Source organism: Colossoma macropomum, unplaced genomic scaffold, assembly GCF_904425465.1.
Source record: "Colossoma macropomum unplaced genomic scaffold, Colossoma_macropomum, whole genome shotgun sequence".
Lineage (NCBI taxonomy): Eukaryota > Metazoa > Chordata > Actinopteri > Characiformes > Serrasalmidae > Colossoma > Colossoma macropomum.
In genome coordinates, this window is record NW_023494816.1 from 485,835 (window position 1) to 511,815 (window position 25,981).

At 37.2% G+C, this 25,981-nt stretch overlaps 1 protein-coding gene across 3 annotated transcripts; it reads left to right on the forward strand.

Moving 5' to 3' along the window:
* Positions 1–12,790: 12,790 nt before the first annotated feature.
* LOC118800128 (GTPase IMAP family member 7-like) lies at positions 12,791–21,311 on the forward strand. 3 transcript variants are annotated; one of them, XM_036560288.1, is made up of 7 exons: positions 12,791–13,162; positions 13,333–13,590; positions 14,822–14,950; positions 16,431–16,526; positions 18,905–19,145; positions 19,865–19,946; positions 20,068–21,311. In XM_036560288.1, the coding sequence occupies exons 2-7, from the start codon at positions 13,550–13,552 to the stop codon at positions 20,850–20,852; spliced, it is 1,374 nt and encodes a 457-aa protein (XP_036416181.1). In that variant the 5' UTR covers positions 12,791–13,162; positions 13,333–13,549; the 3' UTR covers positions 20,853–21,311. The 3 variants fall into 3 exon arrangements, with proteins under 3 accessions (XP_036416181.1, XP_036416182.1, XP_036416180.1); XM_036560289.1 differs by lacking the exon at positions 13,333–13,590 and having other exon boundaries at positions 12,794–13,162; positions 20,068–21,310; XM_036560287.1 differs by lacking the exons at positions 12,791–13,162; positions 13,333–13,590 and having other exon boundaries at positions 14,657–14,950.
* Positions 21,312–25,981: the final 4,670 nt, after the last annotated feature.

Below are 25,981 nucleotides of genomic sequence, written 5' to 3' on the forward strand. Positions count from 1 at the left end.
TCACTGCATTCGTCCTGCCATCACTTCACTTTGTTTTTAGCACAATAACCTAATTTGGTGCAGTTATTGGGGGGGGTTCCTAGTGGTTGTATGACTTATTTAAATGATGCTGGGTACTGTAGTGAGTGAATATCAATGGATGAAACAGACCAGTGAGGCTGAGGGATGCAACGTTGAGCAACAGAACACTACATAACATTTAGTTTTTGGCCGGAATATCTCTTTAAGTAGCCATTGGAATTCTTACTGCATGTTCAGTAATGAATACACAGACTGCTGCCTTAAGTACAAACACACATATCATTTCTATATTTGATGGTTTCTGATCTTCAAGCTTTTATTGAACAGCCAGTACAAAACAAAACAGTGTCAGAAGGAAAGTTAAGCTTCTCCCTTTGTGACACGTGGATCTCCCAATCAAAATCAAGAACAATCTAATGAGTCCAAAGGTCTTGTGTTCACAGAGACTGAAGGTAATTTATTTGTCACTGGTACTAAGAAAAGAACAAACAACACAGAAGAAGCTTCCTCCTTCAACACAGGTATTTGTACGCTTAAATCTAAAATGTATCCATTGTTCATACCGTCACTGTTCAAAAAATAAAATCTCCTTTTTTTGTTTTTTTATTTTTTTGCATTATTTGAGCACGACAGCTACCTTTTATAAGATTATAAGAACAGACACACGATGAATCGACCAATAGAAATGCTTTAAAGTTGTTTGGAATAAAGTCTTTGTACTTTAATGTACATCAAAAGTTAAGAATATTTTTGCCTTTCCTGTAAAGTTACTATTTTGGAGATAAATTTTTTTTTGTTTTGTTTGTTTTTTGGACAGCGATGAAATGGGTTCCACAAAGTTCTATATTGGGCCTAGTTTCATTTATTGTTAACCACTGTAAATTCTTGATTTTTTCCATGGCATGTTGTGCCAGTCGCCCAACCCGCGGGCACTGACGACAGCTGCGACAGAGGACGGGAGGGCGCCATCTTCATGCCTCTCGTGGCTGTCATCGTTCTCCTGCCCTCTCTCATGGCTGATATCCTCTTCCCAATGTCACTTGCAGCTTTCGTTGGCGTGCAAGGCTCGGGCCTTGGGTCGGGCCACAGGCGCACATGGTTATAGCATGTTTTAAGCACTTTTCTTAGTATTTTAATGCTAAATTATACAATTGAGTCAACTGTAGAGAATGTGGTAACTTATTTTCACTTAGAAAATTAACAGAACATGTCATTTGATTGTAAGTGTTCAAACATTTGCATACAATTGTATAGCATTCTATTCAAAAGATGGACAAACTCCTGAAAATGTTTTTTGTGTTGTCTGGAATGGGCTGTTAGAAGTACTCCAATATTCATTACATCCATAAGTACACTGACTTCACAATGTATTATCTATTAGTATTACAAAAAAAAAATGTAAACAATCTTTAAGATCACATTGGCTCTTATTCAAGTTCATGGCCAAATCTGTAAAAAGGTTAAAACAAAACTAAATTGTGTCTAATTAGGATGTTTTGTGATGCTGTTTTCTTATCTGGAGTTTATGGATAAGATTATGAATTTAAGAACTGCTGTTCTGAAACAGCTTCTGTCCTAAATTCAGTCTTAACTGAAGTTGTCATGGTGACTAAACAGATAAGATTTCAGACTTAAAGAAATCGAAGGGAAAATCTCTACCATATTAAGTTACCGTTTCTATTTGTTCAATGATTTGTTGTTAAGACCATTAAAAGTTTAAAGTTATGCCTTTTTGGGCTTTTGATCTTCTCTCAATAACCTGGTGGATATATCGCTAATTTTGTATTTTTCTGAGAATGTAGATGTGTTCTGCATTACGTCCAACACATTTAGTCCATGTTAATACATCATGCTGCTGCCACATTTCAGCCAACTTCTTTGTATTGCTGATCTTAGGGTGTTTTCACAGTAGAGCTTTTTTCCGGACCCAGGTTCACTGGCTCTGGTATGTCTGGTCAAGTGTGAAAGCTGGTTTGGAGCCCAGGAGCGGTCCAGAGAACTGATCTCTGGTCCTCCTGGTCTGGGGTTGACTTCCAGCGAACTAGTGAGGCCCACCGCGCATGTGGAAGCTGTCCGCACCCGTTGCCGTGTGTGGGTTGCATATATGGTTAATATTGTAATGTTACTGCTTCAACTTATCATGTTACTTCGCCTTTCAAAAGCTGCCCATCATTAAGTGTTTATCTTTTTTCTTCAAGTTCTGTGATGGCGGGGAAAGGATTGTTGTGGACCGCGGAGTTAAAAAGCTACAGAGCCCTGCTGGTGACGTCCGGTATAAATAAAAATAATGCGTGGCCACGGCCTATTAACGTGTGGGAACAAGATCCTAATACGTGGCAACAACTTAATAAGGCGTGGGAACAAGATCAAGAAGTCATGGCCAAGACTTAGTAAGGTGTGGGAATGAGATCAGGCATTATTAAGCTGTGGTTAAGACTAAGTCATGGCCACGCATTAGTATCTTGTTCCCACACCTTACTAGGTTGTGGCCACAACTTAATCATCTAGTTCTCCTGCCTTACTAAGTCGTGGCCACACATTATCTTTATTTATACAGGATGTCACCAGCAGGGCTCTGTAAAAAGCTGTTCTTCACCTCTTGAGTGTTTGAAGCTCGTGCCTACCTTTGTGCAAACTTGCACACAGAAGGTGACACATGGAATTGCACAGTTGATCCACGGTTCGGATGGAATTCTTGTGTGTGAAAGCGATAATGAGCAGTGATAACGAGCCCATCTCCCAAACAAGCCCAGAATCGGTTCTGGGTTCGCACTCCAGCACTCAGGATAAGTGTGTAAATGCCCTTAGTTTACCTGTGGTGTCTGTCTTGTTTTGCGCTTTAGCAGGTTTAAATGTTCCCATGTAAACATTAGCAACATTAGCAAGTGCCCTGAACAACAACCAGCACAGAGACACAGCGTCGTATTTCTACATTACAGTAATCAACAAGCTACTCTGGTGAATCTATTTCTCAGGGTTTTTAAGCAAACGTCATGCCAGCGGATAAATGTTTGTCTTGGAGCTGAGTGGCATTTTAATAACAAATGTGAGCACATATGTCCTGCTGTACAGCCCACGTTTGCTCTCAGCTTTTTTGGTCAGTTACCTCGTTAAAAGTGTCACATGACAAGCAGAGGTTTTCAGCTGAAGTTGAACATTTTCAAACTTGATCGAGTCGTAAGGCTGTTTAGTTAAATTATTGGTGCATCTAGAAATGCAGCAGTGATTCCAGGCAGTAAGATTGTACAAACTCACAGTGAAACTGCAAATAATATAAAAAGACAAATTTCCATATATGTTGCTATACCCATTATTCCATTCACGCTATCACGCCAGGGCCCTGAACTGCAGGCCCTAAAGCCTATTTATTAATATGGCCTTGATCACAGCACATTTGCTAGTACTATAATGGCATCTGGTACTTAAATGAGTTAATCACTGAAAACTATTCCTGAACTCTTTTCTAATAGAAGCCCGGCATCAGGATGAGTTCTGAAGAGTCTGAAAAGGCCTTTGAGGTGGACCGTGATAGCAGTATCGAAAGGGAGGGGTAATTAATTATTATTTATTTTTTGATGTCATATGTATCTATCTGTGTATTTTTATGATGTTTTGTAGGTTAGTAACATTAAGGACATTTTTTTTTAATTTGGCTGAGACCAAACAGCCGACCAGACTCACCAGTATCCAGTTGCATATCTATGAGGTCGATGGAAACACCAGGCACATTCAGTGACAAATCTGCTTCCTTTACTCAGAGGTAAAGAAACATCACACTGCATGTTGCCCTTCCGACTTCTATGTTGGTGTGTAATTATTACATGCTGTCCCAATTTTTTGTGAATTCAGGGTGGTAGAGCATAGCATAAAACATGTTTAGAAACATTCTACATTTTACCAAATTTAAAACTGAGTGTTGGACATAAGATATAATAAAAACCCACAGCTTTTCTAGCTGACAGTTAGAAATTAAATAAATGAAAAACAGCTGTTTGTCATTTCATTTTAGCCATTATTCTGGTTTTTCATGGTCAAATCTAAAATGAAAAAGCTAATAGAGAAGAGAAAATCCAAGCTTCTCTTTGGCTTTTCTTCATGAAATGCAGAATACGAGTCAAAACTAAAACCAAAATACTGTGTTTACATTCTTACTTCTTTTTCATAGCAATCGGCTGCAGATCTGACAAAATGAAAAAGCAAAACTGATAAATCAACAGCAAAGTGACCGTTTGTGATTCCGTTTTCAGCGCGGACGCGCTTTAGGTGTCAGAATGAAAAGGCAAATGCAAATGATCATCGGCGCCATCTGCTGGAGATTTACTTTTCATTTGCCACAGCATTAGCAGCAATGTTCCAGATAGTGCAAGTAGTGCATCAAAAGAGGGGTGTTGGTGGGGGGGGTTAGGTTAGTTCAGTCCTTGTGAATTAAAATTTTTGCAGAATTGCATTAATTCAGCCACATTTTCAGGGGTTTTGAGCATGAAAGGTCCTGCCATAGCATCTCAATTGAGTTCATGCCAGGACCTTGACTAGGATCCTCCAGAACCTTCATTTTGTTTCTTTGGGATGAGAAGCACAAGTACACCTCTGAATGGTAGAGAACTGAATTCACATTTCTATCAATTATGCCAAGGTCTGCCATTCCTTAGATGCTCGTCTGGGTTCTTCTGTGAATGAGTCACTCTGCTATTGGAGGAATTTTGGTGTGCCTTGGAAAAATTACCACTTATCTACCTTTTGTGTTTAGTCATTTGTCTTTAGCACTATCCAGAAGGGACTACTTTTACATATGGAGGTGGGGTGATGAAGGTTTTACTGTTGTCGCTCCTGTCCAAACCTGCCATGTCAGTTATTTTTATAGATGGCACACTCCCCCATGGGGCGTCATTCTAGCACAGGTGGTAATTATTGGCGGCACTGGGTTGTTTGCCACCCCCAAACCTGAAATTGGGCCATGCCCAAAGATATTAGCACAAGGCTTAAGAGCATAGAATAGCATGCAAACAGCTGCTGTAGTGAAGCTGATTTCAACAGCATGGATTTTGTGCTGCAAGGTCACTACGGCATCCATTACTTTAGTGATTCTTATGGTTTATTTCACTGTGTTTTGATTTTGTTGCATGGCGGCTCCTCGTCTATATTATATTAAATTTTGTTTGAAGGGCTAAAAAAGTTAAGTGCTTCAAATATGCAAAAATAGATGAAATCAGGAGGGGGCACTGTCTGTGTGTGTGGTCTGTGTTCTGGTCTCACAAGCCAGGTTAGCATATTGTTTAAATATAGCTGACAGCCCATAATTATTTCCCGCAGGTTGTGAGGACATTATCGGGTCTAACGCATAGTTTAGTGTAATATTGAGAAAAAGTGTTTATAGTAAGCTCAGTTTACCTTTGAATTGTTAGATGGCAGTCAAAATATGGGAGATAAATCCAGCCAAAGAAGAAATTAAAATTAAAACAATAAAATGAAAATGCAAACCTCTTTTTGCCATTTCTTTTTCCAATCATCTGCGCAAATATCCTGCCAAAATTGAAAACGAAATGAAATACCTACATTTGCAATTTCATGGCACGAGCCATTTGTGACAAAAATAAAAATAAATGTAAAACAGCTGTTTGTCATTTCATTTTAGCCATTATTCTGGTTTTTCATGGTCAAATCTAAAATGAAAAAGCTAATAGAGAAAAGAAAATCCAAGCTTCTCTTTGGCTTTTCTTCATGAAATGCAGAATACGAGTCAAAACTAAAACCAAAATACTGTGTTTACATTCTTACTTCTTTTTCATAGCAATCGGCTGCAGATCTGACAAAATGAAAAAGCAAAACTGATAAATCAACAGCAAAGTGACCGTTTGTGATTCCGTTTTCGGCGCGGACGCGCTTTAGGTGTCAGAATGAAAAGGCAAATGCAAATGATCATCGGCGCCATCTGCTGGAGATTTACTTTTCATTTGCCACTTTGCTTTTTCATTTTCAAATTGTCCAACACGCAAATATATGTTAATTAGCACTAAGCAGGGCTACGGGGTACATTTTAGGACATCCTCAGACCTCCGAGTCAGAACGCATCATTCCTCAAGCTAAACGACTTCGAGTCTCGAGAAAAACCATCGTCATGACTCAGATCTGGTAAAACTAAACATCAGACCAAACACCTTCAGACCAAACGGCCTCAGAAAGAACTGTGAAAATGTCATACTGACATTTAAATCGAGATACACAATAGTTTTTTTCAATAGTCTTGCTGTTGATTTATCCATTTTACATTTTCATTTTAATTTTGTCAGATATGCAGCCTATTGAAATAAAGAAATAAAAATGTAAACATTGCATTTTGATTTTAGTTTTGACACATATTAGAAAAGTTTTGGTTTTGTTCCTAGAAAAATGCCATACATTTCTGTTTTTTGTTTTTGAACTTATTGGAGCCCTGGTTTCAAGTTATTTGCATTTTTCTTTCACTTAAGACTTTAACTCACTACATTTTAACAAAATGGCCTAGCATTTTACAATAACACTGTATTATCGGATGGAGATGTACAGTAAGCACATGTTACGTTGCTAGAGAAGTGAGTACAGTTGTGAGAGAAGTGATTAGAGAACTTCTCTGCAGAGTGACAAGTATGGCTGGGTCGCATGTTAGCCGCTTTAGGGTTTGATACATGTCACAATACAGGCATCACAAAACAATACAGTGACAGAATACATCTGTGTACAGCTCTACACACATGTAAACAAAATGCTAACAGCTATATTGCCATATCAATATTTTGAAAACAGCCCTAGTGACAAGGATTTGAAATGCAGGAATGTGAGTGATAATTCAAACAGCACTATGCCATTCAATGCTGTCGAAGGCAATTGTCACAATACGTTCCCTATCCACATTTTATATACCACATTTTACAAAGTTCATTAGAAATACAATTTTAGGTGTCTACTTTTATTTTAAAACTTATATTAGTGATTGTAAGAATTTGTCATTTTAACTTTAAATTGTTTTTTTATATTTTTACTGGAGTCAGGAGTTTGTGTATTCCTACTGTCTCTGTCTAGGGCCAGCCTAACAACTAAATCCCAGACAAATAAAGCCAAAAGACAGAGGAGACAGAAAAGTTCACTTATATCTAAAGGTAAGTTCACTTATATCTCTAATGACGTGGGAGATAAATTAGCAGGATGCAAGTGCGAGCTGAGAGTTTTACTGTTTTCCATAATGAAAGCAACAAGAAAAAACAAGAAACAAAGGAAGAACTAAACAAGGAAACTAAGACACCAAAAAGAACTACTAAACAAAGTACATTAGAACAGAACACAAAAATACTAGAGATACAAGCTTCCAATTGCTTCAAGTTGACCTTTGCTATGGTAAGGACAGCTCGGGCAAGATTCAAACCCAGCACCTTCTTATTGGATGGGAGAGTTTTCATGGTGACTCTCAAGAGGCCCATGGCAGCACTGCACTTTTTAAAACAATTTATTGTTAGGGAGTAATAAGGAATCGAGCACCACGTTAGGAACTAGTGCCCAACTTTCAATTATTGTGATGATTGAGTCGTGTAAGCAAAAATCTATTCAGAGTGCACCCTCAGTTTGTGATTCTGTACATATGGTTCAAATTTGGCTATAATCAGACAATGAATTTAACCCTGTTACATCTGTAACCCTTAAAATCAGAATAAGCCAGGTTTGTTGTTTTTGTTCATGTCTCGCAGCACACTGTGCCTAAACGTCATGATGTTTTATATAATTATTTACCTTCAAACTCCACAGATTTTTTTAAAGAGCAATTTTTGGATAACTGGATAAAAACTCAAGGAGTAGTAAGAAAACATCAATTTTTAAACTTAACAGTTGCAGAAGAACTGTAACCACTGTAATACAAAGACTTGTATTTGCAAAGTTCTCAGACTTGGTGGAAAGCATGACTTTTTTCCACAAACACAGCAAGACATATGATTGCGTCTGTGTTTTGAAGTACACCATTTGCAATTACTGTTGGATCTCACTCTAGTGACTGTATAAAATATGGCAATATTTTATAATTCATTGATCATGTATTTAAACCTGACTTCCTGTGTAATTTAGAGGCATACCTATATCCGCAAAGGTTGAAGTCTTTATGAGGTGTGATGTTTGAACACATTATTGTTTTCTTACTTTAATCTTAGAGAGATATGATGACATTTTAGGTTGTTGGCTTTAGATTGAGCATTGCAAGGGCCAGCTGTGACCACTTTAAGCCAAATTTTGAAGGCCACCTCAGCTGATTATTGTGTACCTGGGTATTAAATTTGGTCAAAATCAGAGCATCACTGCTGTTTCTTTAACCTCTTGTGTAAGAACAAACCAGTCCAGACTGATTCATACCTTACAACCATATGTGGCAGTGCTGAAAGTTAATTTTTTAAAAATAATTATTGATATTGAGACTTCGCCAGTTGTTTTTGGTTGTTTGAGATGGATGCAATAAAAATCCTGAGAATAGTCACTTTTTAAGCTTTTGCCGGAACACTTTTGCCAAAAAGACTTGTATTTGCAAAATTGTCAGGCTCAGTAGAATACAAAACATTCAAAAATGTTTTTGTGCCACAAGAAAAATATAGTAAAGCTTAAGACTGTGTGTATGTTTGACATTCACAGTTTGCAGTTACTACTGAAGCTGTATTGATCAGAAAAATACAAAAACACCTGAATCTGTGACCAAGATGGGTTCAAATCAAATCACAGGATTTCCTGCAAAGTGTTAGGTCTTAATGAGATGTGTAATTTTAAACCATTATCATTCCATTATTTTACTTATAGAGAGAAATAACGACATTTTAGAAATCAGTACTAGATTGAGCACTGTAGGGGCATATTGTGACTAATTTAAATTAAATTTTGCCTGCTTCCTCAGATGACAGTTGTGTTCATTTTTTCCAAATTGTACCACAGTCTGAGCAGAAGTTTTGGATTTATAGCCCTTTAAGTCAGAAACAGCCAGGCCAAACAGTTTGATTGATGTCTTGAAGGCACTCTGTGAGTTAAAGACAAGATTCTGTTAATAATTCCACATTTCGAGACAACTTGATTAAAATCCACAGATTAGTTTGAAAAGCTAATTTTTCAAACTTTGAACAATTGCAGGAAAACTTTAAAGTTTTTTTAAAGACTTGTACTTGATTTCAATGTGAAAGCGTATTGTCCAATGGCTGCGAAACGTGTCCAACAATGAAGTTGTCCTTAAAACCTCAGTTATAAAGAGGATCAAAGAAGCAGCATGCGAGGCTTCAGCTAAATCAGACAAGCAATTTTTGTTTGTTATAGCACCCTTATTGAATGGTGTCAAACTTGGTGGGCCTCCTCAAAATTATGCAAGGTATATGACTCTTAAGTTTCATGACAATTGGCCAAAGCAATCTCAATCTGTTTGCATTTATGTTACTTAAGCTAAACCCAAAATAACTTAATTGGTATGTGGCACCCATAATGTTTACAAATATAATTTTTTTAACAATTCTTGACCTCCAGACTCTTGTGAACGTGTTGACGTAGTCTAATAAAGATTAGCAGAAAATGTAGGTATCATATATTTCCAATTATCTCATAAAATCGATGGTGGAGCTTAATAATTTAAACAGCAGTATGTAACCCCACTCTGGAGATCTTTGTGTGCAGGTATGCAGCAAATCAGTAATTTATGTACTATATAGTTGTTACCAACAAATATATCCATATAGCAAGACAGTCTGGAAGGGGTACAACAGTGAGACAGATTTCTGATATAAAACAATTTTACATTTTAAAAATGACCATTTCTATTCTTAGAGGCAGAGTATGTTTTCATCCTGTGGGCTGTTGTTTTCCATGTCCTTGTACTTGGTGCATGTGCAGTGGTTTTGATGCCCATATTCAAACTAGGTAGGTGTGTCAATTTTTCTCCTTTTTTGGTTTTACTTTGTTGTATTAATTTAAAAATATTGCCAAGAAATATATATTGTTACATTTAGCAAGTGGGCAACTACCATTTCAGATTCAAAAATGATAGACCACATTCCTACTTGTGTTAGTTATTAACACTCGCTACCATGGTTCAAAGGTTGAACTCTGCCAGAAAATAAAAGCTTAACGAAACACTTGGGGTTGTTTATGTTGCCACTTTTGGTTAATGATCCAAATCCAAATGTAGAAATCTTTAGTGCTATTGAGATATATATATATTTACAATTGATTTTACAGCACCTGTATAAAATTTTAGTGCTCTCAACTTTAATGTATGTGATTCTAACATTGCTGAATTCATTTTAATTGCACATTTTGTCTATAAAGCCTGAAGCTGAACTTGAGATGAGACTCTCACTAGTGGGTAAAACTGGTGCGGGAAAGAGTGCGGCAGGAAACACCATCTTGGGCAGAGAAGCATTTGAAGAGAGGTTCTCTGTTTTGCCAGTAACTAAGCAGTGCCAGACAGAAAGTGCAGTGGTGGCAGGAAAAAGACTCATAATTACTGACATGCCAGCTATGGATAATCTAAAAGCAACTGATCAGATCACCAAATGTGATGTCTCTGAGATGGTCACTCATGCGTTACTGCTGGTGATCAGGCTGGGTAGAATCGCAGAGGACGAACGAGAAACTGTAAAGAACATAAAGGAGATATTTGGGGAACGGGCACTGAACCACACACTTGTTTTGTTTACAGGAGGAGACTATTTAGGTGAGAAATCTATATTTGAGTTGTTAGATCAAAGTCCTGTCCTTAAGGAGATAATTAGAGCATGTGGTGGAAGGTATCACATCTTTAATAACAAAGACAGAAACAACAGACAAGTGAAAGTTCTGCTGGGGAAGATTGAGAAAATGCTGTACATGAATAGTGCCTATTATGTCAACAACATTAAATTAAAAGCAACAGGAATTTCGGAGAAGGGAAGAGTGAAGATACTACAGTGGCAACAAAGGGGAACAGTGCTAAAAGAGCTCAGAGTGATTCCAACGTAAACATAGGGGCAAATAAACAAAATTATGAGGAAAGCTATGGATTCTATGATGCAAACTATCTTATTTCAGCAATCATATTGATGGCATCGGTTGTGTTCTTGTGTCTGAGGTCAGCATGTAGATGGTCTAGTCATCAGAAGGACACCAGTTCATCTGAAATAGAGTCAGGACCACTTGCAAATCAACTTATTTAAACAGAATCATGCAGTGAAACGTTTTTGTGTTCCAGCTGATCAAATGTCTGAAATGTTTCTTGAAGTATCGCAATATTATAATTTGTGCTTTGTCGATCACCTCTGCACTGAAGAAAAAACAAGAATCATTAAGCACTGCAAAAGTGTTCTGATTTGAATGTCTTCTGATTTTAATCCAGTTTTCCAAATTCAGCTGCCCTTATTTTCCAAAATTACTTATATTTAAGCATCAAGAATGAACTGAAATGCTATTACATTGTTACATTTTTGTTGTAATTTAAATTCGAGTGTGAATTTCTTTCTTTCGTTATAGGAATGTTGTACTCACTAATAAGAGAAGAAGCTTACCCAGACTGGTAAAATGTTGAGTAGCTGAGCTGGCAGTGATGCTAACAGTTGGGGGCGCTCTTTAATAACGTGAGCACAACAGAACAGTTGTTTGTAGTGATGGCTTTCTCGAAGCTTCATGACACAGTGCACATTAGTGGCATCTGGTGGCCAAAACCACAAAGTGCTTCGTGTATCTGGTGGAAAAGGGATCTTTTTTTTATTATTATTATTATAGAGATTTTAAAACTGTGTTCCAGTGCATTTAAAACATAACATTTGTCATTTCAATAAAAACAACTGATAAAACTGAATCGTTTCTTGTGCATGTCTTCAACATCTTATTGCTGGGTTGGGTACAAATATCCAGAGTTGAGCAGAATGCTTAGAAAAAGTAGTGATGAATAATGGAATGTAATCTATTACAATGCATTAAACAGTAATGTTTTCAGAATAAACTTAAAATACACCCAGAACACATCTTGATAAGGCACATTGGAAAAAACTATTCTGTTGTAATTATTATTACATTCACACTATTCCTGGTTGGTACTTATTGTTATGTAAATATTCAGTTAATTTATCTGCAATTATAAAGTTCTACATTTTTTTGACCAACTCCCGAGCAGGGCTTTTAATAACCTACTTATATTTATCACAGCCCAAAGTCCATTACCTATTTTTCCATAGACAAGGCTCATGTGGGCTTGATGTATGTTGTATTTAACATGTGACAGAATTTTGTGCTCATGAATGTGAAAGTAGTGCTTGTGGACAGGGCAGTGAAAGTGCTTTTGCGGTGGGCAGGGCTCATTTTATTTAATGGTGCGTGGTCATGATTGTGGACACGAACATGTATTATTCAGTTTTGGTTCATAAATAAGATTTTTTCCACTGTGCTGGGACTAAGTTGGTTTCTTTTTTTATTTACAATTTCTCCAGTCTTTGAAAATACCCGCTCACATGGGACTCAGGAGGCTGGGGTGCCTAAAATCTCCAGTGCAAGCTGATAAAGGTGGGGATAAGATAAGCAGTCTTCTGTAATAACCAGAACTTGTTTGTTCAGGTACTTTGAAGGAAAAAATATGTTTATACCTGAAACAGTGTATTTCAGAATGATACCCTCTAAGCTTATGTTCGATGTGTTATCTCTACATTGGATCATATGTTCAGGTCTAAAATGTGTACATGCATCTTTTTTCCTATTTGTTTATGTTGAAGTGTTTTGCATGCAGTGGAATTGAAATTATTTTTGCCTCATCAGTTCCAGCATGAATAATTTGTTGCTGTAAAATTGTGTTTTGCTGCTCTGAAAATCAGTAGCAAAGGTCATGCGTTCATGTGAGTTTGAGTGTGCGCAAGTCTAGCGCTGTGTTAAGGGAAAGTGAAAGTGAAAGAAAACGCTCTAAGACCGCGAGAAGAAATCTGAACGGTTGGCTGGGAAGTCAGTCAAATCACATCCACGATACAGTCGCCAGATTAACTGATCTTCAAAATACAGAGTGAGCTGCTAGTTTGATGTGTGTAGTTCGAATATATTCAGTGGACTGACAGACGAACGAAGTTCAGGAGGAGAACAAACAGCGGAAAGGAACGCTAAAGAGGCAAAACACGTCTCGTCTCCTGTAAACAGTCAGGTAAATATATATTACTAATACAATTTCATGAGAGGATAAAAATACTGCAGTATTTTCGTGTCATTTTAGCCCATGCGAGGAGGCTGTGTGGCTGCATCGTCTTAACTGCAGGTTTGCGTTGTGCTAGAAATGCTAACTCGAAAGTAATTCATGTGTGTGTGTGTATTTAGCCATTTATGGGGACCACCGGTCTCACCCCCAGAGAGCAGGAGACGTAGATCCACCACTTTCCACCACAATCATCAGTTTGGTCGAGTTTGTCATTAAACTGTCAGTGAAGGTCAGCAGCTCCCAACGTTGGTCGCAGTGGTGTTGAACACGCGCTCATTCACAGCTGACCGAGATGAAAGTCTCCATCTTGTGCCGCTGGCAGCAGAGCGCGAGAACATGTATGCACGCACGTGTCCAGGGGCCGGATTCACAAAGGGGTGTTTATAGATGTGTTTTTGTTTTCTTTACTTCATTCTTAAGAAAGAAGTTATGAGAATTTGTATTATTCAAATAACTTCTTCAGAATTCTCTTATTTTCTTTTCTTAAATATTTTTTTCTGAGAATAATTGTGAGAACATGTGGTATTCTTATAAACATCATGTTCTTAAATGTTTTTTAATCTTATGACAGCCTCACACTTGTCTTAGGCTACCTTCACATTACAAGCCTCCTTGCTTAAATCCTTTCTTGCTCAAATCCGATCTCTGACAGTGGTTCACACTGGTTTAGGTAAGGGATTCAAATCTGTCATTAATGTGAACGAACCGGCGTCCTGAAATGAAATGAACGCATATTCAACACCACTGTGGCCAACATTAGGAGCTGCAGCTTTCTTTGACAATTTAACATGGAACACATTCGTAATTCAGTGATCTGAATGAAGAAACGTGTGAGAAATGAAGAAGTGATCCTTGCTGTAGATAAAGCAGAATGGCTTTGATAATGTTTTATTGGAGTTCTAGGTTTTCAGAAGTGTTTCCGAGCCCATGCAGTGATTTCCTCTACAGAATCATGTCTGTTTTTAATGCGGTGCCGCCTGAGGGCCCAAAGATCACGGCCAGCAAATACTGGTTTTTGGTCTTGTCCCTTACATACAGAGATTTCTCCAGATTCTCTGAATCTTTTAATGTTATTATGTACCGTAGATGATGAAAAGCAAAAGTTCTTTGCTATTTTACATTGAGAAATGTTATTCTTAAATTGTTGCACTATTTGATTGTGCAGTCTTTCACAGAGTGGTGAACCCCTCCTCATCTTTACTTCTGAAAGACTCAGCCTCTCTGAGATGCTCTTTTTATACCCAATCATGTTACTGACCTGTTGTCAATCAACCACCAGGAGTTTTTTTAGCATTACACAACTTTACCAGCCTTTTGTTGCCCCCCATCCCAACTATTTTGAATATGTTGCTGGCATCAAATTCAAAATGGGCAAATATTTTTCAAAAAACATGGGCACTGGATATGTTGTCTTTATACTATTTTCAATGAAATATAGGGTGTAAATGATTTGCACATCATTGAATTTTGTTTTTATTTACATTTTGCACAGCGTCCCAACTTTTTTGGAAATGTGTTTGTAGAAATGTACCATAAAATGCATAGAATAGATACAGAGAATAGAAATATGGGAGTATGTTGTTTGTTTGTGGTTTATTTTAAAAACAGGTTCAGTTTCAACAATATGTCTGAAGAACAGCAGCCTGGCAATCCATTGCCCTCAAATGAGGAATCCAAAGATTTCCCACTTAGTTTGAAAGATAATATGCTAACAGATGACCTCAGCTCACCAAAAAGGTAAGACAAACTTTACTACAGCTGATTTTTATTTTTCCAATCTTACTTATGGTAAGAATATTACATAAAATACACCAGTCTTTGTGTTCGACCAGCTGCTGCTTTCACTGCATCCCGTATTTATTGGGGCTACTTGTGGATTGGCTGGGGGTCATCAAAGATGTGATGGAAGATTGATAGCTGAAAGAAGTAAAAAATAGTTTTTAATCTATAGTAAAGGTCTGTGTGCATTTGTTTAATTTGAAAGCACACAAAAGTGAGTGAACTGAATAACTGATTCAGTTTAAAGTTGAGGATAGCTCAATATGTAAATATGAAATTCAGAGTTTACAGTAATGAGTAGTACGTGTAAAATATGATCGAGTGTGATGTGAATGTGAAGATAAAGGAATGTAAAATGCTTTTATTCTGTAGTTTAAATGCACTCAAACTACTGTAGCAACTATTGTTGCTCTGTAATGTATTTCACCTCCAGCATGTGTAGGACTACTACAGTTATGAGAAGCCCAGTCTGTTATAAACAGATGACTTTATGTCCCTGCAGACTTTGATGGAATTTCTGGAAAAATATAAATTCAGACGCCTTTTGTTACATATTTCCTTTGATAAAGTACCACTTTATTGCTCGAGTAATTTCTTATACATTTCAGACAAGTTTTTTTTAAATTTATTAATAATGAACCTGTATGAATAAATATTGTAGACTTGCAGAAAACTGTCTACACTGCAAAAGAGTTCAGTGGTTGAAATGTAAACAAAAGCATTCAGCATGATTTGATGTGAAATATTTCACTGTAGAGAAACTTGCAGACTTTTTACAAGAAATCAATAATACAAATGTCACTAATGTCTACAGCTCAAATATAGCCGTTATACACTGATTAGGCATAACATTATGACCATGACAATGAATGTAGAAACAAGGTCATAATGTTATGCCTGATCGGTGTATACTATCCAAACCAACACTGAACCTACATGTGTCTTTATGTGTAATGTCGGTGATAGGAAAATAGTGGAAAATCTGAACAAATACATTTTCTTTGGGGACTATTTTGCCTTGTAATGCCCTGCGTGTATCCATCTGCCACGTTTAAAGCCAAAACTTTATCTCAAAATTATCTTAAAATAATGTTTCAGAAATCAGGCAGCATATTTATAACCATTTCATGTAATAACTTGAATGTATAATAACTTTTTATTTTAGCACAGTTACTGCTGACATAAATAAACAATTTGCCTAATACTTTTGCACAGTAGTGTATTGACAGATTATTGCAGATAAAGTATTATAACACAACAGTGTTACTGTTGTCAACACTGTTATCCTGACCGGTGTTATTATACCATATATTTTGGTACTAATATTACAGCTACTGCTTTTATTTTATTATGTTACAATAAATACAAATGTAAGATTGTTTAAAAATACATTGTAATCATATGACATAATTATTTTGTTTGTTACTTCAACCTCCAGGGGTGGTGCCAATGTTAAGTCTATGAAACATGGCGACCTCAAGCAGTCATCAGACGATGCATCCTTACAACACTTTCACGATTTCTCTAACAGTGGGTAAGACAGAACTCTACTACTCTATCTATACTGTATATCTGGAAATCCAGAATCCTATTCTTCATTTTGAGTTGTAATAGTTATATCTGCTTTCCCAAGGTTGCAAGATTTGAATTTAAACAGTGTGTAGAAGTGAGATAAATCAATTACAATAAAGCAGTTGTTTCATTTCAGTTTTTCAAAAATACAAACAGAAAGCTAACATTCTAAGAGGCTCCTCTAATACGACTCTGCCTTTGGCTGTGAGTTGAAATATTTGCTAAAGGATCCACTGAAAAACAGCAATATGCAAAGTAAATATTCCATGCATGTCTTACAAGCTCCGAAAGTCAGTATTTAAGTTAGCAAACTCAGTGTGGAAAAGTGAATATACACCACCGTTACCATGCTGCTAACATGACACTGTAAATCCCGTAAAGACTGGATAGCTAGCTCAAATTAGCATTATTGTAGCATTGGTAATCAGATGCTTACAAAGAGAAATTATACTTACGAAGTGAATGTTTTTACATTAAATACTGCTATGTAATGACACATTACATAAGTAAGTCCATGAATTCACTTGAGTATCCCATACTTTATTTTATGTTAGTACAGGCACTGCAGATGGTAATTAGACATCTGGATAAATCTGGCACATTTATATTAAGCATTTATGATGTTGATTCATGTGTTTTATGTCTGATAAAAGTAAAAGAAGTAATATTACAGAAGCCACACAGTAAGGTGTTTAATACAGTAGAATCTGCCTGTGCTGTAAATGTTTCCCCATAATTCAACACTGTTGTTGTATACAACTGTAAAAACACATCTGAAGTATTATGCTGGCTTGAATATGGCGCATTATTGTAGAAATTACAGAAATTCTTTACAGTGTACCAGTACAATTTTGCTTTTAATGGGCCTTTAACCAGGTCCTTAATCCAGATCACATCATATAACACTGTATAATGTGTTGAACCGTCTGGAGTAACATATTAAAACCTTCTTTTTAAAGTCTTTTTATCTCACCAGCCATGTTTCCATCCAATAATGAATAAATTTGGTATGTAATTAAATGGGCACAAAAAAATTATGCTGAAAATGCTAGACATTTCTATCAGCTCTGTTTAGGCCAATAAACACATCTCTGATTATTTCATGTCTATAAGAAACACGTTCACTACAGGCTGTCTAAACCGACTAATGGTACTGGTAGAGTTCTAGCTCCTTTTTTGTAACATTTCACACTGGCCCTGGTCGAATCTGATCATAAACTCAGCACAAGCAAATTTCAGTTTAGTTATTTAACAGTTTCATCTTTGGCATATCTGTACGATTAAACCCATATCTGGTAGGAGTGAGTCTACATGCGTAATAGTTTAACAGCCTAAAAACAAATTCTTTATTTGCAGTTTACTAACCAAAATGAAATGATTGAAATCATCTGTCGTACCAATCATAAGAATACAAATAGAAAATTCAAATGATACTAATAATTTGTGCACATGGCAATCCAGTACAAGGATTGTACACTGTGCTTTTGTTTTATACTACTGACTCCGCCCATAAAATAAACAATACACAACAGAGATCGGAGCCTCTCACACACTGTAATGATACAGTGTTTCAGTGTGTTATTTTATGAAATAATCACACTACACAATCACATCATTCTACTGTCTTAAATTTTTTTTTCACATTTATGTTAAGTTTGGTCAGTAGGGGGAGCAGTGCACTTACTATACAGGCATTTGGCTCATGAGCCACTGAATGTAGTCGTTTTATTGGCTACCCACCAAAGCACAACTTAGAGCATCTTCATGCAAATGACATGTAAATGAGGTGCTGGTGGTGGCACTTGATTTAATGCACTGAAGCTGATTCGTCATTTGTGGTCAAATCTGTTAATTTCACGAATCATACACAGAGTAGGTTATACGTCATTAAAGGTGGTCAGATCTGTGCAGTTTCAGGTAAAATAGCCAGTGTCCAGCAGCTGGAAACTAATCAGCAATGATTACCCTACACATTTAGAATCAGCGGGCATAACAAAAGCTTCTGTTAAGCCCAAAGCCCTGTTTGAGATCTCATTCTAAAAATTGGAGCCTTTGTTTTATTCATGTCAGTCTACTGACCGCCATCTCCAGAAACATGGCTGGTCAAACAGCTTGATATTATTCACAATTACATTAGTTATTCAGCAAATGCTTGAACCTTGCTCAATCACAAGTAACTGAAATTACTTTTACCAAAAATTTGTATATTTTTCATACGAAATTTAGAAATTGTTCCTATTTCCGTGGTAACTGTCCAAAACTCTGGTAGCATGAACTTTTTTCTTTTTTTTGGACTTGGTTTTATCTTCATTTTGCATTTATTATGTCTGCAACCTCTAGAGCCTCCATGGAAAATCAGAGAACCAGCCAAAGGCACACACAAACACAACCAGGCATCACAAATGAGTATCTACAGGAGATCCAGCAGAAAGTCCGGGAGGAGGAGAAGAGGAAGACAGAAAGAGTTATACGAGAGCTCAGACAAGAAGAGGAACAGAAGAGGAGAAAGATGGAAGAAGATATGGACCAGCTGAAAGAAGAGATTACCAGATTGCGAGAGGAGGCATATCGTAAAAACAAAGTACTTTAAATGAGGATTAAATTGGGAGGGCTTAGCAAGGGATCAATTCTTGTGGGAAACTTTGTTAGATTGCAGACCATCTTGTTATATGTTATTAACACCTTTAAATCTTGGTCTTATTACATCCCTATGGTTGGCAGTATACTTCAAACAAAAACAACACCTTGAGACCTCCCAGCTGACTGTGATTGGTCCTAAACATTGGGTCTTTCATTCTGAGACCTCCCACTGACTGTGAGGTCCTAATGACCAGGTCATTTACAGTGTTGTGCATTTAATTAAATTCATTAAATGAGTAATTAGCTACAGTTACTAGTTACTTCTGTGGAAAGTATTTAAATTACATTGCCAATTACTACATATGGAAGTAATTAGTTACTTAGTTACTTATTTTATTATTAATTTCCCTTTATGCCCACTTTGTCCCGCTCCCGCCCGCAGTGGTTTGGTTATCCGCCCGCTCCTACGTCCAACACTGAAAATTTGTCCCGTGTCAGCATGATATTGTGGTGGGTCCCGCAGGTCCAACAGGAACCCTGTGGGAGTGTAGACCTTTAGTTTGAAGTATATTATCAGCTTAAGGTTTATTTTTCAGTAAATGTGTGGACCTCAATGCTAACCAAACCGGTTAGTTTTAAGTTATTGAGTTGTGTAATATAAATGTGATGTTTTTTATTAATCAAAATGTTACCTAAACATGCTTTTACCTCTCCTGGTAGAAAAACTTCAATATTTTCCTTTGGATGACCTCTTTGCTGGGTGTATTTGCAGCGTTTAATATCTGGTATTTCGCTTTGAAAGGTATGCACATATTAGAAAATATGCAAATACTAGTTATCAAATATTACACCCTATGTTTAAATCAAATTTGTGACATCAGAGATGCTACCAAAGCTCAACTTGCATTATCTATTTTGTTAAGGATCTGAGGTGAACCATCCTAAGCTGAGACTGATGCTGGTGGGTAAGACTGGAGCTGGGAAGAGTGCGTCAGGAAACACCATCCTGGGTGAAGACACTTTCAGAGTTGAGGCGTCTCCAGCATCTGTGACTGCACACTGTGAGAGAAGGAACAAAGTTGTGGGTGGATGGAACATCACCTTGATTGACACCCCTGGGGTGATGGACACATGGCTAGCATCAGACGAAACAGCCCACAATGCACCTGAATGTATTTCCATGATCAATCCTGGTCCTGATGTGTTCCTGCTGGTGATCAGACTGGGGAGATTCACAGTAGAGGAGATGAACGCCGTGAAGTGGATTCAGGATAGCTTCGGAGGAGCAGCTCTGAGGTTCACCATGATACTCTTCACCGGTGGAGATCTGCTAGAGAGGAAACCAGTGGAGAATTTTATCAGTAACAGTGTTGAGCTTCAGAAACTTGTGGACACCTGCGGAGGGAGATATCATGTCTTTAACAACTATGACAAAAATGACCAAACTCAAGTCACTGAGCTATTTGAGAAAATCCGTCAAATACTGTTTGAGAATCAGGGCTACAGTCACACAAAAGAGGTGCTCCAGACTGTCCAGCACAAAAAGATGAATGAGATGGCTTCTAAGCTTAGAGATGAGCAATATGAGAACATAAGGCTTAAGAGAGACTTAGAGGAGTCAAACAGATGGCAAACGGCTGGACTTTATTTAATAGTCCTTCTGTTATTTATTGTTTTGATTTCTGGAATAAAAATGGCAAAGAGATAATTTAAGTATTAAAATGTAGATTTATTCATTATTGGAGCATCTCAACATATTCTTTTTTGTTTTTTGACAACAAGGCCACTTGTAGATACCTGCAAGTAACTGTTTCTCCAAACACTTTGAATTAAACCAGCTATTACTGCAAATAAACTAATGGATGAATAACCAGTGTGCTATCCGCACTTGTTCTAAAACAATGTTTTACAAAAGGAGTAGTCCAGCTCAGGAGTAGGATTTCCATTCTGGAGTAGAAGCCTGAAAACCTATGCTTAGGATTAAATGAATATTTGGAAATGGAAAGAAGCCTATCCAATTCCTGTCCAATGGAAAGTAGCCCATCCAATCCAAAAAAAAAGCTAAATCTTTTTCAAAAAGGAAAGTACTTAATACTCATTATAATATAATATGATATATTAAGTACTTAAAGTACCTCACTCAATTGTTAGGGGCAGTGGGGGGGGGGGATTGCAGTTTTCAAGATGTCCAACGAATAAATTTGCATAGAACAAATCAACATGTTCGTCATGTTTTCAGAGACGAATATTTTCTCTTTGTATATATGTATTAAAACACAAATTATTAAAATTAACATGTAGAAATATGCACCATATCCACTTCCACAGTGTGTATATTACACCCGTTTCTGGTTATAATGTGAAAACAGATGTGTCTCAATTATACATTGTGGTGATAAGCATTGTGTGTTCACACACCCTCTGCGGAGAGCACACTTCTGCACATTTTAATACACAGTTACTGAATGCTGAATTTAATATGTTGTGTTAAAAAATTAAATAAATAAAAAATGTGGCCTGTGCAAAGGTTATGCGTATTTTGTATTTTTGTTGTATTTTCCAATTTGTTAAACTCAGCAGATGAACAGAAATTCTGCTCTAATTTGTGCAGAAAAATGTCATATTTAGTTTGTCTTTAGAGGATGTGTTAACTTACTTTCACTTAGAAAATCCACAAAACATTTGACTTAACCAGGGTTGTTCCAACTTTTGCTGTGACAGCAAATATAAACGATTGTACACTGTAGCTTGTGATTGAGTAAATAGAGAATGAGGCCACATATCAAGACATTTTGATATCCAGTGCTAGTTTGTTTGCTCTGTGTGTTTCTGCGCAGGGAATGGGAGAGCGGAAAAATTATTCAAGCATAAAAGCTCAAAAGCAAAAAGCACGCTGCTGCTCTTTTTCATAAAATGAAGCAAAATAACCGCATGTGTTTTAATCAAACCAGTCACTATCCTGTTATATCTGCACTGTACAGCTCTTGATATGAGCCGACAAGAGTGATTAATTTTTCCTTGCTTTTGTTCACAATTCATGTGACTGACTGAAGTCGTATCGGAAGTATCCTAGTGGATGATGTATAGATGCATCAGAGAGCACAACATCAAATTCAACTCTTGTTAACTTTTTTAACAGAAAATGGACTGTAATTTTTATAATACATTGGTGCCTACAGTCTGCCAACGCATCATTCTCATTGAAATCAGTGACAAGAGGTGTGTTTTTACACAGCCTAACCCCACTACAGTGCAGGAATTAATCCATCAGTGTATCCAGAAGTGCAATGCACCCAAGAAAGAACTATTGAAGGTAGAAGAACTGAAATTTCATGCTCTGAAGACCTGACTTCAGCAAACCTGCTCTATGGCTGCTGTAAATCCACTGCTTTTTGCATTTTCAAATTGTGACCAACAAGGAAGAGGGTAAGGTTCAAGTTAACTGGCTTACTCTGGAAAGAACTGGACAGTATTTTCCGTTCATTCATGTTTACTGTTCCCAGTGATGTTAATGATTATGACAAAGTGGTGGATAACTAATGAAAACTTCATAACAATCACAAATGTAAAACCACCCATTTCCAAAAAAAGTTGGGAGGCTGTGCACAATGTAAATAAAAACAAAATGCAATAGTGCGCAAATCATTTAAACCCTATATTTTACTGAAAATAGTACAAAGACAACATATCAATTGTTTTTTGAAAAATACATGTCCAATTTGATGCCAACACAAGTTCCAAAAAAGTTGGGAAGGGGGCAACAAAAAAAAATAAAAGGCTGGTACAGTTGTGTAATGCTAAAATTGATTGGCAACAGGTCAGTAACATGATTGTGTTTAAAAAGGAGTCTTTCAGAAGTAAAGATGAGGAGGGGTTTACCACTCTGTCAAAGACTGCACAATCAAATGGTGAAACGTTATTAAGAATAACATTTCTCAAGAACTTTTGCTTTTCATCATCTGCAGTACATAATAACACTAAAAGATTCAGAGAATCTGGAGAAATCTCTGTATGTAAGGGACAAGGCCAAAAACCAGTATTTGCTGTCTGTGATCTTTGGGCCCTCAGGCGGCACTGCATTAAAAACAGACATGATTCTGTAGAGGAAATCACTGCATGAGCTCAGAAACACTTCTGAAAATTCAAAAACACAAAAAGAAACCAAATATAACTAGGATTCAAAAACACTGCCTCCTTCTCAGGGCCCAAGCTCATTTAAAATGGACTGAGGTGAAGTGGAAAAGTGTCATGGACACTGTGTCCTCCAAGCTAAAGACCACTCAGCTTGTTATCAGTGCACAGTTGAAAAAGCCAGTATTCATGATGGTACAGACGTGCATTAGTGCACATGGCATGGGTGACGTGCACATCTGTGAAGGCACCATTAATGCCGCATGATATATACATGTTTTGGCAACATATGCTGCCATCCAGACGATGACTACTAAAAAGTTCAGGAGACAGCAAAATTGTGGAACCTTGTAATAAAGGTTTATACAAGCTATGTCAGCTGCAGTTATCCTATCATTCCAGCACTAGCAATCTGAGGGCACATCTCGAAAATATGCACCCAAATGCATTTGATTCAGTTCCTCAAATTCACACTCCCCCTGACACAGACACAGAGCACTGAAACAATGGAAAACTAAATGGGCAAAAAAGTCATATGCCTCAATTTAACAATCTGATGGGCAGCAAAAGTGAAGATTTACACCTTCCTTGAACCTTTTTTCCTTTCCATAGTTGCAGTGTTATTTGGTGCTGATATCTTCTCAGTGAATGCGGCTCCTGGGGGCTTGATTCATGAAGAGGAACGTGAATCTGAGGTGGAACTGAATCTGTTGCAACACTCTTGTTGTATTGGTTTGCCCCTTATGGACATAATGCACAACAGTAGTTTTTCAAATAGTTTGAACCTATGAAAGTTTAGAAAGAATAACTGAATGTCATTTTGGGCCAATTTTGACAGCCTTCCTTAATTCTCATATTGACATTATTTTCAACTATATACTACAACAGCATAATGGAATTCCTGAAATGCAGTTATGGCTTTTGGTTTGCCACGCTAAGATTTTCAGTGGCCCCATTTTGCCACCCCTATGAAAAATTTGGAGGGGCGCCACTGGCAGCCTGTAGGTTTTTGTTAGCCCTGCAGAGTTCATTCAGCACTTTCTTTACGTTAGCAAAACTCCACCAATGCCAAGCAGTGACTTGATACTACTATAGTGCTCCTGCACCATTCATTGTGTTAAAATGTGGGTCTTAAAAGAGCTGCTACCCTTTTGGTGCAGTGTGTGTTAGCCTATTCAGACTAACTGAACTACTGTACCTAGAATGCTGTCATTGAGCAACACTTTTGTAAAAACAAAAACGCAGCAATTCCAGATTTCCCAGAGAGGTAAGCTGCAGTTTGGTCCTGTTCATTGTCGAAAGAACAGACATTAGAGAAAATAAGAGGTGCTAGAGCCAGGTAGATAGGGTTAGCCTGTAGCTTAGCATGGAAGCCTCAGCTCTTGATGCACCTCAACCTCCTTGCATACCACTTTCAGCACATTCCCCAGAAAGAGGCTTCGAGCAATGCTACGGCCCAGTTGTCTGGCTTGCGTAGCAGCCCACATCCATCATCTATAGCAGTTGTACTTTGTCTTCTCCAGTGTTTCTGAGGCACAAAAAAAATGTTTCAGAAATCTGAAGCAACAAAGGAACCATCATTTGTGCATTACTTCGGTGCTAATCCAAGACAAGTCCAGCAAAAAAAGAACTGATTAGCTTATCAATTTCCCTTCGATGCATTAGAGGGATTTCTCTTAAGATTCTACATCAATGCACAAAACATTAAAATTCGATTCATTTACTTTAATTTAAAGAATTTAAAGAATAGCTGCATCTTCAGATCTAACTATAGGTCTAAACTGTAGAAAAATTCACCTGGTGTGTTTTATGGCTCTGTAAAATCATTATAGTACTGTTTTTATTTGTTAAATGAACCTTTTTTATGTGCACTGTCTGTGTTTCAGGATCTAAGTGTTTAACATTGGAAGAGTGAAAGTGAAAGTGAACGTAAGCACGCTGAGACTGTGAGAAGAGAATCTGATTGGTTCAGTAGCCTCTTGAACTCCTTGGAACCACTGGTGGTTCCAAAACGCACTTCGTCATATTCTTCACAACTTTCATATTTCATAAGCTACATTCAGAAGGTGGGGGTCATATGAGAGCTGTAACTGTCTTCTTTCCAGTCAAATAGATGGGTGATGTAACTTTAAACCCTTATAATAAAAGAAGCTGAACTCTTTTTTTTCTACTGAAAGTCGACCCATTTTTCCACAAATCTGGGCTATAAACTATAAACAGATGGCGTCTCTTCAGTGATCTGCTCTGTAAAAACTATTTTTATAAAATAATACAAAGAGCGTCTGAGATTTTTGGCTTTCAGCAGTAAATTGTAAGCATACAGCAATATGTGTGATCATAAAACACATGTTCTGTTCATTTGAGGGGAGCTTTTACAAAAAAATAAATAAATAATAATTTACATTTATTTCATGCACTGAATACTGAATAATTTGCCTTACGATTTGGTCATGTAAATTCAGATGGACAAACCAAAATATACCCTGGAGAATAAGAGCCTAGGGAGGAAATCAGCCAATCACAATCATAGCACAGGCAACTGGAGTCGACCAACAGATTAACAGATCTTCAAACCATTGCTGTAGCCAATTTATGCTTGTGTGCTGTGTGTAGATCAAATGCACTCACTAGATGAACAAAAGTAAAGGAAAAGAGAAAGCAGCAAAAAAAAGGGGGGGGGGTGCTGAGCAGAAGAGCACAAGGGAA